Source organism: Cryptomeria japonica, chromosome 3 (genome assembly GCF_030272615.1).
Source record: "Cryptomeria japonica chromosome 3, Sugi_1.0, whole genome shotgun sequence".
Taxonomy (NCBI): Eukaryota; Viridiplantae; Streptophyta; class Pinopsida; order Cupressales; family Cupressaceae; genus Cryptomeria; species Cryptomeria japonica.
In genome coordinates this window covers 312,274,636-312,293,912 of record NC_081407.1, presented here as the reverse complement: position 1 = coordinate 312,293,912, position 19,277 = coordinate 312,274,636, and the positions used below count along the sequence as shown (strand labels likewise).

The following is a 19,277-nucleotide window of genomic DNA, read 5'->3' as shown; positions in this document are numbered from 1 at the left end:
TTCTGTTGAAGTGGCTTCACCAACCGCTGTATGTAATCCTTCAATTGCCTTTATTTTGCCTTTAGCTGATTCTTCTTTTCTGTTTCTTTTGTCAATTTCTCTTCAATGTTGAACACAAAATCCTGGAATTGATCAATTGCTTGTTGCTTGGTGGTTGGCCCCAAGTTAATTACCTTAACATCATAATCCTTTGGAGTGATATCCTCCCTTGCCTTGTCAACCTTTGGAGTTGCAACTTGCATCATGTGAGACCTAGAACTCTCCCTTATGATCTTGGAGTATTTCTTTGGTTTCTTCTTCTCCACAGTCCATCCTATGCGACCTAGCAAAGCCTTCAAGTCATTATCTATATCAACTTCTACTACACATTGTTGAATATCTTCCTCTAAATCTTCTTGCTCATGAGTTCCTCGCAGGGCTAATATGCTTCCTTCATTAAACTCTTCATCCTGAAATTTTGTATCTAATCCTCCTATTACTCCATCAATAGGATTTGTAGGCTGTGGTATAAGTTGATCATCTAGAGAAGCCTCACTACCATGTGGAGAATCAACTTCCCCGACTCCTTTGTTGAATAGAATACATATATTCATTTATACTTGTATTTTACAACTCAATTGACTTTCCAATCATGATAGGAAAGTTTAGCCTAGCTTTCTTCTTCTTCTTTCAGATCTTATCATACTCAATCAATTGCCTTGTAACCTTTAACAACACCATCTTGTTTGTAGGATATCTTGGGAGGCAATAAGCATATGATGAAAATCCTTGCACTCGTATGTAAGTGAATTTTGGTAATTGAATGAACCACGAACCATATTTCTTCACCAAGTTCATAGCTTCTTTTGATAACCTCTTGTGAGTAGCTCCTTATAATGTTCTAACAATGTGCATAGTGAGTGCATCGTTAACCCTCTTAAAGTGAGCAATATTGTGCAAATACAGTTGAGGGTAGCAATCATACACTTTCATTTGTCCTTCATTCCTCACTGGTCCTCTACATGTCAATCCCCTATGCTTGCAATACCTTGCCAATAGGTAAACAACATATGAAATCATGTAGAAAGTTTGTGAACGCTCCACATCCCTCAATTGCTCATCGAGGTTATCACTGATCAACCTAGCCCAATTGATTATCTTTACTATTTAAGTCACTTCCTCAATATAGTACTATATCCACGACTCATACGCAAAATCTTGAGGAAATCCCTTGACTCGGTTCAACATTATGACAAGATCGCCATATCCTTCCTTGAAATCAGACTTTAAAAGCTTCTTTGGTAGCCTAAAATGATGATGCCTTCGGATCTTTCATCCAAAAATTGTTGATGACTTCAGCACACTGGTCGGGTCTAGTGTTGTACATTGCCAATGCATCTTCCTTGGTTTTGTGAATCATGGAGCTATAGGTAAGAAGATCAAATGCCGCCGTGATCGTTGCTTCAGTGAGATAAGTTAAAACCTTGCAATCTGGACCCACTATTTACCTTTGTTTTGAATCGTAGTGCTCGACACACTCCACTATCAACTCATTGCATTGCACTGCAGGGGGAGAACCTGCTGCTTGAGCTATTCCATTCCTTGTCAATTTCCTTGCCATCTTAGAAGAACTATGATTTCCATGTCCAAACACCCGATCTCGGAAGTCATCCACATCGATGTGTCCCAAGTTGGTGTCACCAATGTTTCGCCACTTTGAAGTAATCCTTGACTCCATGAGGACTCCCTTGAAATTGTTCCTCATTTGTATTTGCATCGAGTTGCCTCTGGTTCTTGCACTTGACATTTACCTGAAAAATAAACACCTTAAGTTACACAATGAAAGGATGCTAGGGTTAGGGACAAAATGTAGGAAGCATCCTAAAATGAACTTATAAAAATTTAGATTTCATGATGATATTGCAGCTCCTAGCAATTCTTTTACTCTCCTCAAATGCATAGTTTTGTAATTTTAAAACTCATTTCTGACTTGAAGATGACAATGTAAGCACAAATTAGGTCTAGACATAGAAGAAATTTGCCTTAAACACGTCCCTACCTTCTTGCATTTTGACTGAGTTTTACTCCTAAAGTCAGGTTTGATTAACAATGGTGATGAAGGCTGGTATTTAGTTTGCTTGTGATCAGGACAAATTCACACTAGTCAAGGCAGAACTTTGCTTCTAATTGTGACTGGAAATGAACTTGCTTGGGGGCTAACTTTGGTGATCGATAAGGTCTGCTGAAGCTTGCACCAATGCTGGGACAAATTCGCACCTATACCCAGCAGTTCGCACAAAATAAGTGATAAAGATTGCCTTCGAAATCACATTGACATAAGGCCTTAATAAGTTCGCACAAAATCAGACTTCAAGTTCGCCTTAGATGGTGATTGAATCCACCTTTTGCCGATGAAAGATAGCTCTAGATCCGCTCCTTAGTTTGCTTTGCTTTGCTTGTTTCAGATTTGTCAAATGATAATGCATTACCCCCTTTATATAGGGACCCTAGGTTAGGGTCCCACCTCTTGCAAACTAGGCTGACCTTGTATTGTAATTTTTTTTGCATTAAGAGAGGCCAACTTGACAATTCATCAAACCCCCTCCATCATCTCCTTGGGTGCAAATAGACCTTAGGCTTGCACTAGCCGGTTCTAGCTAGGTGCATGCACATTTTTTGATCTCCTCTTAGCCGATTTGATGCCCTTATCAACTCCTTGTCATCCAACCTTTGGGCACACATGGATGAGTGTCTTGCACTAGTAGAAACTACACATGTATGCACAAGTGTACTAGGGTGGATTTAGAGGGTCAAACTACACAACTTTCCACTTGGAGCGGGTTTGAATGGGTAGTTTGCACAACGAGATGAGCCCATTTTAGATGTATGCTTTCACAAGTAAGTGTAGAGTGGGTTTGAAGGTGTATGTGCACAATTAAAAGCTAGAGCGCATTTGGATAGGTGGCGTGCACAAACAAAAGTTGGCACATTTAGGTGATATGTATGCACGAGCCAAGTAGAGCGGCATGAAGGAGTGCGTATGCACAATAGACCTTTGGGCACATCAAGATCTGAATTTTTCCTCTTTGAGCGCATATTGATCCATTGTCTGCACAAGGTAGGGTGCATTTGCAATGATGGCTTGCACAATTTGATCTTTACCTTACCCCTCCTAGGCGCACGTGAAGGGTTAGTGTGCACACATGCCCTGAGCGCTTTCTTCGGTTTGATGTGCACAAAACCATAAAAGTTGAACTCCCCTTGAATCCAAACTTAGATAATTCTTCACATGACAACTTGCATAATGGGGCAGCTTTGAGTGTTACACTAGCACAAATTAGAGTGCATTCTAGGGGTGCATGAAATGTCCCCTCCAATTTTTTTCCAATTTTTAAACACCACAATGCATCCGTTAAGGCCAGGAAAGAAAATATAATATTGCTGAAAGGTAACGCTTCCACTTTTTGATCACCAAGAGCCCAGTGTGGGAAGGTGAGAGCATACGATGAATAGGGGTTCGTTAGCTCCAAAAAAACTGAAAATACAATGCTGGGCGGCAAGCCAGCCCATTCCGCTTGTCCAGCGGGCAAGAACAACTTAATGTAGGACCACTCTACCACTTTTCAGTGGGAAGACAATTATTACAATTCTGAAAATAGATCACTCTACCACTTTTCAGCAGGAGGACAGTTATTACAATTCTGAAAATAAGATCACTCAACCACTTATTCAGCGGGAGGACTATGAAACCAACTGAAAGAAACAAATAGGCGGCCAGGCCATCCTCTTCCACGTTTCTTAGTGGGAATACAAAATGTAAATTGTAATTAAACAAGGTTGATCAGTACTACTGATTTCAGCGTTACAATGAGAGCTTTAACTTGCATATTACAATAGCAAATGGATATCTAGACACATCACCATGTTAGGAATTGATCCTCTAACAAATATAAACTATCCAACACATGAAAAGAATCCACACAGGTAAATAACTCAAGTCTGATATGAAGAACAACAAACTGAAATGACAAACCAGCAAGAATAGAAATCACCTAAATGCTCATAACTTTGTCCACGCAGCTCCGAAAGACTCGAAACCAAATGCAAATGGTCCCTACATCCAAGGCATCCAAATCAAAACCAACTAATTGCTGCAACTCGGATCAAAACATCAATGCATGCTTTCCAATGCACCTTCCAACATGGTACGGCTTGGGAAGTAGGGCAAATTTCTCCATAAAATCCAAAGCAGCTCCAAAAATCACGAAACTTAGCAAATTGAATTGCCTAGCCTAGCCATGAGGAAAACATAGGACGAATACCCAAAACCGGCAACTGAACTCCCAGAGGCTTATGAACGAATTTCACTTTCAACTCCATACAACTAGCAAACTCCAAAACTGAAAAACAACACTCCAAAATCAGAAAACAACAAAGATCTTCATCTTCATTGAGCTCAATCTGCTCCTCTGAATGAGAAACAGTCACAATATTTAGCTAGGGGCTATCTTTCAAGCTTGAAATTGAAGGTACTAGGAGGTATGCATCCCTCGAAGCAAGAGTTTGGAATAATTTCGACAACACTTCGTTATAATAGCAATTGATAGTCTCAAATGAAGGCCAAGGCACTTATTTATAACTATCTCCCAAATCAAACCTCCTTTTCCCTCCATTATGGGACTTAACAATGGAATTCAAATTCACTTTTTTAATTTGCATTTCATTTCATTTCATCCTTCACCAAGTCGTCCCATTTTTCCTAGACAAGACACTTTATTAAAATGGAAATAATACAGAATTTGAGCGCTCAACATATAATTGAGAAAATGACTTTAAATACAAATTAAGCAATCCCTTAATAAATTGTCTATTTTGCCTTAAGTTATAATTCAGCCTTAAACACCATTTTCCATCAAATACTAAACTGGCCAAAACAAGCTCCAAGAATGTGGGAGATCAAACTTAGAGAACTGCCTTGCCAGATATAGCCATTGCACCGAGTTGCAAAGACCCTGCCAAAAATAGCACTTACTAAAAATAGCATATTGCTAAAAATATTAAGTGTGTCCAAATGCATTTTAACTATATTCTGAGCAGCCGTCGCAACTTACTAAAAATAGTAAGTTCGGAAAATTCTTTAGATCCATTTGCATGTCAGACCATTGTGAAGCTCTCTGAAAACCCAGAAAAACCCAGAGAAATGAGCTGTCCTCGCCCCCACTTACTAAAAATAGTAAGTTTACCAAACTCCATTGCTTGCTATGCATGTACCGTCATTGCGAAGCTTTCTGAAAACCCAAAAGGAATCCAGATTCAAAACTGTAAAACTCCAACATGCAAGCCACCAAAAACGCCGAAACATCCCCCTAGAAGTAGGAAACCCTAATTTCTGCTTTCGACTAGCCTACGGGTCTCCAAAATAGGCTAACGGCCAACTGAACTGATTATTGCTGAGAAGGGGACATTACAGTGCACTTGCACAACTTAGTGCAAGGGTGAGGTTGATGCGGTCTCTTGCATAGACTAGAGCACATTTTGACCCTTGCTTTGCACAATGTTGCAAACAAACTTGGTTGACTTGCAAGGTGAGGGGGGTTTGTTCAAGATAGTCAATTTTAGGGTTCCATTTCCTCGCTTACCCTAAATGCACCTATGCTAGGCTTTTGCACAAATGTGAGTGCATATACACGGTGCAAGGGGGTTGACTCCTGACTTAGCCAAATTTTGACACTACTTCCTCACCTAAGTCCTACATAATGTGGACTTGTAATTCATGACCTTATGTGCTGTGCTTGCAATTCCTAATGAAATTACAAGCAAGCTTACTACTTCTCACTCTTCTCTCCATTCCTAACATCTTGCACTCTAACAACTCTGACCAAAATGACAACACTTAACAAACCTTGACAAGTTTTGACAAGATTTGCAACTTTTGACATTTTTCAACCTTGAAATACACCAACAAGCTTAAGATAAGGATTTGGTGACTTGGTAGCACCCTAAGGGTAAACTCGCATTTAGAGCTGATAATTATTGCTAGGATGACTAACCCCTAGAAAGTGACTAGATTGCTAAGCAAAAAGAGGGGGTCCCCATTTGCAATGGGGCGATGTGTGAAAAGGTCACAACAATCACTGTGGCCTCAAATACTTTATTTGGAAGGGGCAACTTTCAGCATTGCCATGGGGATGCTTGAGCAGTTTTTAGAGGCTTCATGCAAGTCAAGATTTCTTCCTTATTTTTCTTTTCACGAATGGGAAGACACCATTCATTTACCTTTGGTTTTGTTTCTTCCTAAGGGCAGAAACATTTTTTGATGATCGTGGATCATCTTCTACAACTAATTTCGAGCATCTCCCATTGGTACATATTCTACATTGAGTGGGGACTACATGGTCTCTCTACTTCTCTCATATGGGGGGGACTTTTTTCTCACATTGGGTTTTTTCCTTCGCATTCTTCTTGAGAATATTTCTCTTGTATATTCTCTCTTTCAGGGAGGAGTTTTGTCCTATCAGGTTTTCTCCTCTGTTTGTGAGAGATTGTATTTGTACATGGGTACCTAACATGGCCTAGTGGCTGTGAGCCATCTTTGCATTATTTGCATTTGTTCTTCATCCTTCCTCAGTTGCACTTAAGGGGGGGTGTTGGTGTGAATAGGGGTCTTTCCTATATGTTTTCCTACTTTGTAGTGTGAACAAGGTACATTATCTAAGTAGTTCCTAGTTAGGACCTTTTCACACATGTTCAGATGTTAAGTTTACTTAGTGAGTTAGGAATCTTTCTAGAAGCCTCTTGTAGACATGTGATCTTATCCCTTCATTGGCACATGACATCGGATTAAGATAATTGTCGTCATCCTAGTTAGTCCTATCTCTCAGGTTTGCTTATATAAGCAAGGTCTCATATGTCCATTTTGGCCATTTCATTGATCGTATTTGATTTGATATATTTGCGTCCATTATTGCACATTTTATGCTTTTACTTTTCTCTCTTGAAGGTTATTTTGATTTTTTTAGGTGATCATGGAAGCTTGAGTCCTTGAGTGTCTCCAGCACTGAGAATAAAAATGAGGAATGGAACACTACTTATGGTTTAAATTCAGGTTTTAGTTTCTAGCGGACATGTCTATTGGAGTGGGTGTTGTGCTCCTTCACAAAAAAGTTGTTTATATTAGAATTTTCTATGTGCTATAAGTAATGTATGCCTAGGTGAATTTAATGGGTAAAGAATTTTTGGGCGTGCTCCCATATTGGGAAAATGGCTCCGTGATATACCCCCAAATGTCCTCATTTTGGGAATGGTGATTGATAAGTGGGACATGCATCTTGAACTGCATTGTGGATGCATTTTTTATAGAACACTGCATTTGTTAGTAGTTTCTTAGGTTTAGGAGTTGGCAGGTATTTTAAAATATATAGAAAATACTACACATGTATAAGTACCCTTAAATATTTTAGGATCATATCCCAAGCTTTTGTAACCCTTGTGAAGTCCAGAATGAGAATCATATGAATGCTGAGGATCTAGCTGCTTACAAATGAGCATGGAGTGGCGAGTGTTGGTAACTCTATAGTCTACTATTGTTATTTATTTTTCGTAATGGGTGAGGCTCCAAGTTCAAATGCTATCACATTGCTTTACTGGTGGCAGTAAATGATTTTCATTGTGGATGGGCTACAAGGAGTTTTCTATTGAAGTTATGTGTATGGCTATTAATTATTCTTTATGCTACACGGTTATTTTGATGGTATGTTAATGTTATATATTATAAGGTTGAAGATATGGAAGATTTAGTTTAGCAACAACTGATTGAGGTTGGCTCTTGTGAAGGGAACTATAATAAAATTATAAGTCAGATGATAGTAATCATAGGTATTAATCCTCATGCCTTTTGCAAAAGCAAGTTTTTATCCAATTGTGTACAGGATTTATTTGCTGAGAATTGAGTCATCAAGTTGGTAAATATGGCAATTTTATTTCAAATGATCCAAATTTCATTCTTTTGAAAATTGAATATTTCAATGTATCAATATTATTCAAGAACTGACTGTGTACCTATGATGCAGCATATGACTGGTGAGGAGAAAAGGAAAGTTGTGCCCCGTGTATGTTTAATTGGAGGAAAGGCAGCTCCAGGCTATGAGATTGCAAAAAAGATAATTAAACTTATACATGTGATTGGTGAAAAGATCAACAATGATCCAGACATTGGTAACCTTTTAAAACTGGTAGGTGCTTGACAGCAGCTCTGTGAATTAAGATGATATTCTAGTTGGAGATTATCTTTTCTTGAGATTTTACCTGAAGATGTTTGTAAGAGACCTGTGTCCATGTATAGAAGCAGTAGCCCAGAGAACACTCTTTATTGGAATATATGTATTTTGTTTTATTTCCCTTCTAACCCTTGGATTCTGTGACTTCCATTTACCATACATCACAAATTGTTTGAGGCCCTAAATATCAAGTACATTGTGATTTCACATGCAGATAACTGTTATTACGATCTATTTTCCTCGCTAAAGAAATAAATGCCTTTAAGTTTGGTCAGTTTTCCATTTCTTTTTTCTTCAAATGTGTTGCTCAATGAAAAGATAAACCTGACATCTCCATAAAGTTTTTAACTTTTAGATGGTGCACTCTAGGTTAAAGGTCCAATTCTCCCAGAGTATCTCATTTTCATTTTGAGGAGTTACTGACGTTTCTTTGATTGAATGATTAGTGAAGGAATAAAATGATACTACTAGTTGCTTACTAATAGGGCTTAGAGCATTCTACCTTCTCTCTTAAGTTTGGTAATGTGCATATTTTACTCGTCAACTTTGACAGGAATTTCTCATCCATTGTATCCAGAGATTTACTGGCTATTTAATGCTGCATTTTAATATGTAATTGCTCAATCACTTTCTGTTTTTCTACTATTTTAAGGTTGGAAAAAAAATGCATCTTTTTTTTTGGACATAGGCATTGTGGAAAACCAGTGTATTTGCCAGTTTACCAAATTCTCATAACTTGAGATGCATTCTTATGTATTTAACCTGTGCCAGGTTATTAAGTTTATGGTATACTTTGACTCGTTGAATCAGTGTTAAAGAAGAACTTTGATTGTATCAGCTTATTCTATTCTTATTGTCGCTGCAGGTATTTGTTCCAGATTACAATGTTTCTGTAGCTGAACTGATAATACCTGCAAGTGATTTATCACAGCACATCAGGTTCAATGCCACTGCAAACTCTTTCTTCTATGCAAACTTAACTAAAATTTTAGCATGCAAAAGCTGCTTCGATAAAGACTGATGATTTTGAGGTTAGAGGTGGATTCTATCATTACATATATGCACCTACTAATTAATGATTCATTCATTTAAAACAATGGCATTCCCGTATATTGTCTGATGGGGAAGTAGAGGAATTCAGAAAATTATTTAAAATGTTTTATCTGGTTTAGAGAAATGACTTTTTTTTTATAATTGAGAATATTCAGAAAATTGTTTAAAGAAAAACTCTCGAAGTATTTATAGTTTTTATAATTTTCACAAGATAAACCAATTTGTGAGTGACATTCTTTGCTCGCTTTTTTACTTTCAAAAGTAGCAGTTTTCCAGTGTTCCATAGAGTTTCAGAATGAGGGGATGGGATTTGGACCTGCAAAAATATTTGCTTCAATGATAATATGGATTATAACCATCATTAAACATTAGAAATTGCACAACAACCACTACATTCCCATCTTGACTCACACCACCATAATTGATTGCCGACCCCACACAACTCAGGGGGAAACTATAAAAGACCTCCCTTGAGTCTTCCATACACAGAGATTGTACTACCAACTGCCAAGAAGGGAGATCATATGTTGCATGCTTCGAATTACATGTTCTAGCCCAGATGTGATGAGTTTTCTGGTCTTCTAGGAGTTGATCGACCATTTGCTATGACTACTGATTAGCTTGTCCAGGCCAATTGTGTGTTTGCTGCCTTCACTCTGCCAAAACAAGCTTTTTGGGCTGTTTTGAGGTTTGCAGCTTCCCCAAAGACTCTTGGAGATGTCCCATTCCATTCCTGATTATCCTCAGTCATCGATAGCATAATATCCCTTCTTGCAACAAAATCCCTCAAGAAATGATAATCCTCACCTTCTAGCTCCTTGTCAACACTTCAGCCGAACATGGAACCCTCAGGCCCAAATGGTCCACTTAGATTTGTTTTTTCTGATCACCTGTAGCCGTCCCAGGGACAACATGGCATCCCAAGACATCCCTTGCAGAGGGGGCTGTCCTCAGGATGACCAACCTGCTGGTAGCACCTGTTGGTATAGTGGGGGTACATTTCTTTTCTGTCTTGCTGTCTTTGGGACATCCCTGCCTCCAAAATATGCGCAATTCTACTAGGTAACATTGTGGTTTTTTAAGTTGAATGTACCTAATATTTAATCTTCATTGTTTTCCCATGCAGATGTTTCATGCTGGAAAATTGTTTATGTAATTTGCCATATTTAAATAGTAATAAATCATCTAGAGTGTAGATTTTCTTTCAAAAATAATGAGAATGTTATTTAAAAGTTGTTTACAGATTTGATAAAATTCTTTAAATATGTAAGATATGTAAGGTTATTATTCTCTTCCTTATTTAAATGTTAATATATGATCTTGAACCCTTAAAAAAATACACGAGGAAGTATTTAAGAAATCTATTAAAAATACATCCTTAAGCCTTTATAACTCTTTGATGGTCACAAGCTGGTTTGAATCTAATATTCTTCTGCTTATTTGTTTTTTTCAAAAGCAGAGGCTTTTTAAGAAGTTGAAAGTATCTAAGATGTGATTGTCACAGTCGTCAGGTTCCATGTCTGTTCATTCTGTAACCTGTTATTTGTACTCTTCCATAGTTCAAAACTTCAAATATTAATATGTGATACTGATTATTTTTTCTTTTGAGATAGTACGATTGAAAACTTGAGAAAGTTATTTGAAGATTTGACATATCTTGTTAGGGGAAGGGTTCTACAAGATACCTATATTTTTTGAATTTTGACAAGATGCGCTGATCCCTATTTAACACTGTCTGCCCACTTGTTTCTATTCAAAGAAGTAGTTTTCTCTGTTTAATGTATCTTGATTCTTTTCAGCAGATTCCATGTCTTTTCATTTAGGAATCTGTTAATTTTATTCCTCTGTTTATTAAATAATATATGATCTTGAACTTTTTTTCTATACAGAAAAATAACTGCTTTCTGCTGTGTTTATCTTTAATCAAGCAGGCAACATGTTATAAAATCTTCTAAAGGTCACAACTTGTTTTGTAGTTTAATTGGTAATAGATGCAGTGCAACAAAATAGAAATAACTATTAATTTAAGCAGACCCCTGACTTGAATTGACTCCAAAATTTTTGTTGTAGCACGGCAGGACATGAAGCATCAGGAACCAGCTGTATGAAATTCTTGATGAATGGTTGTCTTATTCTTGGGACCCTGGATGGATCTACAATTGAAATAGCAGAAGAAATAGGAGAAGAGAATTTGGTAATTGTTTCTTTAAAATTGCATAAAGTTTCTCATTTCTTCATGCCATGCCATTTTTGCATATGAAGTGCTTATTGGGTCAAGTATATTTCTTCATGCCATGCCATTTTTGCGTATAAGTGTGCTTATTGAGTCATCAAGTATATAATCTGATTAAAGATAAGAATAAGCACCTGTCTACTTTTCACTTTTTGTCTGAGTCATGGTTTTTACTACAAATGATTGACTATCATGAGAGATCAATTATAATTTTTCTGAAAAACAGTTAAAAATATATAATTGAAAAGGAGTAATTCCAAATATCAGTTTCCAGCAGAGAATGCTGAGGAGCCAAAAGTATCATTAAGTCCTCAGAAAGTACCATTAAAACTATGGAACCAGCCACTGAACCCAGCAAAGTGCTACAAGAAACAGAGATTTAGATATGAAAGATATAGCAGTTCATCTAGATCCATCCAAATACAATCAGCAAAATATAACAAAAACCATAAGACTAGAAAAATAAAAATTTGGCTAAAATTTCTTTGATATCCTATATAAAAGATCTATCAGGGCCAAGAAATTAGGTTACCAATGAAAACAAAGTACCGCAGTGCCTTAAAACATTTCATTGGAGGCTACTGGCCCTTTATCACCTCAAAAACTGTACATTAGTCCAGCCATAGTTTCCTGCAGATCCTCAAAACTGACAATCCAAGTCACATTGGCAGTTCCTATGCACTACATGTGCATCTGCTCCTCTACATGTATGGATGCTTCCTTGTCAACCCAGGTTGCATTCCTTTTCATGGACCTGGGAGAATAACAGGTTCATAATGGAACACATGAAAGGAGAGAATGCATCCCAGAGATGCCGATAGAACAAAGAAGCAAAATTACTTCAGAGTACCAACAGTATTGACATGTAGAGAGACCCATGGAGGCAATCTACTCTGAGGAAGTGAGAGCTAAATAGTAAAATACAAGTATCTCTCCCAATCTGAAGCTGAATCATCAAGAGATTTGTGTCTATGAAGAAAGAAAAAATGCCCAAAGGAGCAGTCAGTACAAAAAAGTTGGATAGCGAATTCAGTCCAGACGATGGTTTGAGGGATAGTTTCTTTGCTATACATTAATTGCTGGAACATGATAGTTTGCACTCTCCTAAAATATGCTAGTTCCAAACCTCTAACCAATAGAGAGAATATGGTTTTATGATCTCTGCAAATAGATATATTTGGAGGGATTGAATTGGAGAGGGCTAGAACTCCAAAACAAGGTAATATATCTTTCACAAAGCAATGACTGAGAGGTAGGCCTCCAGGTGAAAATTGAACTTGGAAGTTAAACCCCAAGTAGGTGTGACCTATCAGATTTTCCATTGGCTTATGATTATATCAAACTGACATTTGGAGAGAGTTCCTTTGTAAGTATGAAGACTATAACCTCAGTTTTACAATTTGAACTGCTAAATGTGGAGCTTGCAAATGTAAGAAAGAGAATCTGATTGTTTTTACAATCCTGTAGGAAAATGAAATAGGAAGATCACATTGACAGAAAAATGCAGCACAGCAATAAAAAGACATAATGTAATATAGAACTATTCTCATGATGATAGTTTCTCTAAGAAAGTTATTTTCATTGTAGATAGTAAATACTTTTGAAAGATAAAAGCCTTTACTTATTTCAATTATACTCCGAACAAAGTGTTCCAGAGCTTCCTAATTACTATCTAATATAGCCTCTTTATGTTTTTATAAATAGATCTAAGAAGTCAATTGCATTTTGCCTTTGAAACAACAAACATATGAGCACAAAGACATGGGTCTTTCTAAACTCCATTAAGAAAAAAGAGAAGAATAAGAAACTTTAGAAGATCAATGGCGGGTCTCAAAAATGAGAGACAGGAGAGTGAGAATTTGGTTGATATTTCAGAATGCTCTGAGCTTAAGCTTACTACACTTAAATTGTTTAGGAAGCAGCATGTTCAAAGCCAGCGTGTCCAAAGCTATGACAATTTTTGGAAAACATGTGTTCCAACAATGATAGTCTCATGATCATTCAGGTAAGTATTGTCACCTGATTTATTTATGGGGTGAGAATGAATGCATTTACTACCAAAAGGACAGAAAACAAATATATAGGAATGTATCAGCTTGATTGATCCATAAACTAGGATAAAGCACATTCCACAATAGTTTATGTTGTGAAAAGAAGAAACAACCAACCAAAATTGTAAAGCATATATAAAAATTCCTGATGTTAAAGTGAATGACAACGTGTTCCCAATCTTGGCCATGTGAGTGAAAAGCAGTAATATTAGTAAAACTCAATGTTAACATTTCCATTGCTGGTTACGAGTGAAAGCTGCTAGGTTAACAATTAAATCATACTTAAAAAGATGAGAGGTAATCTACCTCATCATAAATGATTAATCATTAGTTTATTATAGAATTATTTGAGGACTAAGGACATATATATTATGTACAAGTATTTTGAAACGTATGCAATGTGCAAATAAGGACTACATAATTGGTATTTGAAAAAATTGAAAACTCTAATTTGGTATCAGAGAAGACTGAATGACATATCCAAGAAAAAAGTTATAACAAGGTTAAGGAGTCAGGACTGAATCTCTACATATTATTATTCGTTTGTAAAGAAGTTTCTCTGGATATACTTTCTAACATAGTGCTATTTGGTTGTAAAAAGCTCCATCAGAATCTAACTAGAAGATTTTTGGAGTGAATTTCTGTGTTTTTGCTATTTTTAGTTTTGTTTGCCACTTCATGGACAATGCAGTTATTTTTAGAGATTTAAAGAGCAGTTTCTGAAGGGTATGAATTGTATTTTCTTTACTGGTTATCTTGGTGTCTGGGTCTTTTAAAGGTTGCAATTTTTAACCATTAATCACTCAGATTATAGGGTGTGATAATTTTAATCTGTTAAAGATATGGAAGCTATCTTGCAGAGAAAAGACTACAGAAGCTTGCAAATGGAAGATGAAAAGAAGCTGGATGATGAGAAGAAAACATTCTTATGATTCAATCTTGTGGATGAATCAATAGGAACTATTTTATTACACATATTGCAATATGGTAAAATTTCATCTGGCAGGACTTGGGTGACAGGATAAATTTGCTGCTGTCTACAATCAATCCATTCATTCTTGTGCCCTTCAATTTGAGCAAGCATTGTTGTATCATCATCAATTGGACAAACACTAGGATTGAGGAATATTTTGCTTGAGGAAACGAGTTGAACACCTATTAAAAAACTATGGAAATTAGCACAACGGAGAGTAGATTTGATAATATTTTCTCAACTATCTTCTTCTGCCTATTGATTTATTTCATTTTAGTTATCTTTTTAGGAGGTCTTTTGGTGCTAAATTCTAATGGCACTGATGACTTTGACAGATTCTGTTCTTTTTTTATTGAATAACTTGATAAATTCATAAAAAGTGGAAAGCTTAGTACAGACCAAATAACCTACTTCACCAAAAGACAACGGTAAAGACAAAACAAAATATAAAAACAATCAAAAGAGAGATGAGGCTCCTTTTTCTTCATGCAACGAAGTTATCGATGATGACGATGATCAGGCGCAGCAAAAAAACAAAGGATGGAAAAAGAACTTGTCATCTTGTGACTACTGCAATAAAGGATCTTAATGAGCTCATCATAATATTGCAAGTCAACCAGCAACAAGGTCAGGAAAATAATCAACCTCAAAATGATGGTAATGCTTTTCTGGCTAATTTTGAGGCCTTAAAACTTAAAAAAGAGAGGAGAAATGTTCTCATCATATGCATAGAGATAGGTCTCTTTTTTTCTTAATATTCACGTGGTGAGAAGAATATCTTAACCATGAATAGTTTGGCTCTAACTGCACATAGCAATGCTGATGTTGAAGTTGATATTATGATAATGCTGTTGTCAATAATGTTTATCATGTGCCGGAGATTAGTGCAATCTTGTTATCTGTATTTCAAACTATATGAACATGGAAGGTATCTGAACTTTGACTTACTAAATTTATTGTGAAAGATATCAATGATCACGCCAATGTTGTGGCCTCCAATGATTTTGGTCAAAAGGAAAAACCATTTAAGCGTGTAATGTTTCATGATGCGAAAGCTTATCAAGGATCCTTTGCTTTTGTCACTAAGGCACATGAGTCAACCGTGGCATAAAAGATTGGGCCACTTGAACTGTGAAAGGTAATTATCATTTAAGGAGGGATGGCATTTAATGTCATCTTCTATATTCTTCCCTCAAGTCAATTTTGAAGGTAAATCTTAGTTGCAAGGATATGTGATATCATTTTGATTTGTAATGTGTCCCTTTTTTGGCATTTCTAGAATTCGTAGGGAACTCCAACTTTCTTGGAGGGTGGCTTCCTTATTGGATTGGAGTTCAATTATTGACATTGAGTTTTGGGGATCATGTTGAGTTTGTTGATGCTTTCCAAGAGTGGTTTTATCATTTCTGGTGCACTCCAAACTTGTAGGAGAAAAAATCTATTTTTGGAAAGTATCTATTTTTAGTAAGTTGGATCTTTGGTGAGTTCTTGAGTATTCTAGTGCCTTTAGATTTCACTTCCAGACTTTTTCTAGTATTTTCTATATCTTTAGTTGGGTGTGTAGGATATAATTTAATGATTAAATAATAAATTGTTAATTTGTTGAAAAAACATAAATGAAAGGACAACTTAAATTAATTATTAATAAGGTGAATTTAAAAATAACTATAGTGCTGGAAAAGCAAATAATTAAATAAAGTCACTTCAAGGAGCAAAAAGGTTTATTGTTCAAAAAGTGATTTTAAGAGTTTGAAGAGACTCATTTGAGTCATTTGGGATTATTCATCTTTGGTGAAAGCCTTTCTTGGAGTTTGAGCTGCTGTTCAACTTTTTTAGCCTTTGGATGAAAACCGCTATGGCAAAGCTTGGTTTCAGTAGTGAGAGGTCTGCCCTAGCCCGTTTGTAAGTGGAGTCATTCAGATTTCACACATTTGCTGAAGGTTTATAGGATTTGGAGCAAAGGATATATAAACCTTGATTGAAGCTCTTAAATTATGCCAGTTTGTGAACAAATAATAATTTGGGTTGTGCTGTGTGTGGGATGTGAAAAGTAGAACTAAGGTTCCTATGATGTGGGTGCTTAAAAAATATGAATTAAAAATTCATATATTTTATTGTTAGCTAGGAATAAAACCCAGCTGTACCTTTTTTCCTTGCCCACCAAAGGGGGCGTACAACATGGATTAGCAAAAGAGGAGTGATGCATTGAAAAAGCATATGAGCCTTGTTTCTTTCCAAAGCACCTGTCACAAAGTCCAGCCCAGGACACAAAGAGGTCAACAAGGTCAAAGAAAACTTTATAGAAGGAAAATATTACATATGTTAAACTTCCGTACACCTTAATACCTCTTCAAGGAAGAATCGAGTCACATTGGGTTGCTTAAAGCCTTGTTTACACTCCAGCGGAGCTTTTTGGGGAGTCAAAAAGCCAACACAGAAGCTGGGAAAGGTTATTTGGAGAGTCCAAAGACAAATAGGAGTTTTAATTTTCTAGTTGCCAGCTAAGGAAATTATCTTAAATTAAAGTCAGCACCATATTCTTCAGATTTGGGGGTCATGGGTTACAGGAACCGTGGAAATTGTGCTACAGCCTTTTGGAAGACTTCGCAACTATTAGGACTCTATGGGATGGACCTGCCTTTTTCAAAATCATTTGAAGGCTTAAAGTGCAGTAGCTTCAACTAAATAAAATTACAGGCTGGGTTATAGGAAGAGTTCAAATGCATGTAGGACTCTAATACTGGTGACCTGCCTTTTTGGGATGAGTTGAAAGTCAACAATATTGAGCAGTATTGCCAAAAGACGGGCAATGTTGGACTCCTATTGCAATCAGGACTGCAGTCAGCTTTAAATTTTTTTGTATAATGTCAGGTGCAATTAAATTTTAATTTTCTGGATTTACATAATGATGAAACCTCTATCAACCGATAAGAAGAATAACAACAATATATAACAGCAAATTGCATATTGATACATTTTGATTTTACTATTATCAGAAAATTTATGTGTGAATATTGCAGGTGTAAATTTTACTGTTGATGGATCTTTCAATCTGCACATTTTATGGTAGAAATACAATCCAACATAATATCTAAACAAACCATCAGCAAAAGGAGTTATATGTAAAATACTTTATTGCATACAAAGTTTTTGACAAAATGGCAGTCAGTTAAAAATAAGAATTATTGCAAACTTGGAACGAAATTTATTGGGGTGGTTATTACATCAATTATTATCTTGTAGGCGATGATCATGCAAAGGGGAATGCTACTATAAGTTCAATACTGATAAATGATCCGATAGTTGTCAGCTTGTGGCATCTTTAGGAAATGTGGTGTGAACCTGTTGAGTTTAATAGGGAACTTTAGAATGAGTAAACATTTACCGGTTCCCTACATTGGCTATGTGAGTGAAACCATTTATGGTTAGCACAAATTAATGATAACACTTTCACATGCCAGCTATTAGTTAAAGCTGCTAGGATAATAGTTAATTCATAGATAAAGGGATGAGAGATACTATCATCTTCCATGAGGACGCATTCCTTGCAAAAATGTGTCATTTCAAGGATGAGGATGGGGATGAAACATCACTCCGCTGCCTTCCCATTGTTGCCTGTGGGGGGGAACACCACTGAGATGTCTCTGCCAAAGCAGTCAATGTGTCCCTTGTAGGGGATGTTGGGGGGGGATTCCCTTATGTCCCTTGGACAGCTAGAGGCTACCTGGCTGTTCCTCAACCATCTAGGGGGCACTAGGGAATCCCACTCCAAACAAAGTTTAACTATGTCATGATAATTATTTTAATTTGTGCCAAAGCTTTGAAATTGAACAGATAGACAACATGATGGTATGTACAAATGGTTGACCTTGGAAGAACAAAGGTATATTTGTTAAGTGTATACCTTCCATCGGATTGAATAAATCAATGCATATTTATTAAATCATATATTAAACGACATGGTCTATATAATCCCGATAACTATTGGGTTGCATTAGTTAAAATATCCTAACACTATCGCTGTTAACTAATGCGATGGATGTGAGATGGAGGGTCATGTCCCGTAGGGTCATGACTCTACGTTGCATAAAACCACGTAGAAGTCATGCCCCTACGTGGACATGGCTCTTTGTCTACTTATAGATATGCAAAGAACATCGACACTTTCTGATATAGTGATCAATAACTGTGGCAATCTCTTGACTCAAAAATCTGTCGACATTGCAATAGAAGATTAATATCACAGAGTTTTATTTGGATACAAATCGAAGGAAACAATATTCATAGCAGTAACCTCACTTAAAGTCTATCCTTACTAAATACCATAAGAATGTTATCTTCTCTATCTCTGATCAGATTCCTTAACATGGTATCATAGCCAGGTTGGTAGAGAAATAATAAAAATAGAGACAACTCTTTTCAGACTTGCATTCATAATCGAAGGAAAGCAATCATGGTGAACAGTGTTAGAGTGGAGGATAGACTTGAAGGCGCATCCAACTTTGTCTCATGGAGAATTCGAATAACAACAATTCTTCAAGAACTTGAATTAGATGCATACATAGAAAAAGACACTAAGATGCCTGAAGACGAGCCAGAAAAAACAACCTGGAAAAGACACAACAACAAGGCTAAGAAAATCATAATTGACGTTGTTAAAGATCACATTCTTCCAACCATCTCATGCTCAAGACCATTTCAAACTCATATGA

The 19,277-nt window shown here is 36.5% G+C and overlaps 1 protein-coding gene across 2 annotated transcripts in view; it reads left to right on the top strand.

The window, feature by feature from the left end:
* LOC131047970 (uncharacterized) overlaps window positions 1-19,277 on the top strand; it is a 223,419-nt gene that overhangs the window by 181,378 nt on the left and 22,764 nt on the right. For both annotated transcript variants that reach the window (XM_057981782.2, XM_057981781.2), the window contains 3 exons: window positions 8,049-8,210; window positions 9,121-9,194; window positions 11,379-11,502. In XM_057981782.2, the coding sequence (XP_057837765.2) occupies window positions 8,049-8,210; window positions 9,121-9,194; window positions 11,379-11,502 (360 nt within the window). The remainder of the gene's footprint in view (window positions 1-8,048; window positions 8,211-9,120; window positions 9,195-11,378; window positions 11,503-19,277) is intronic.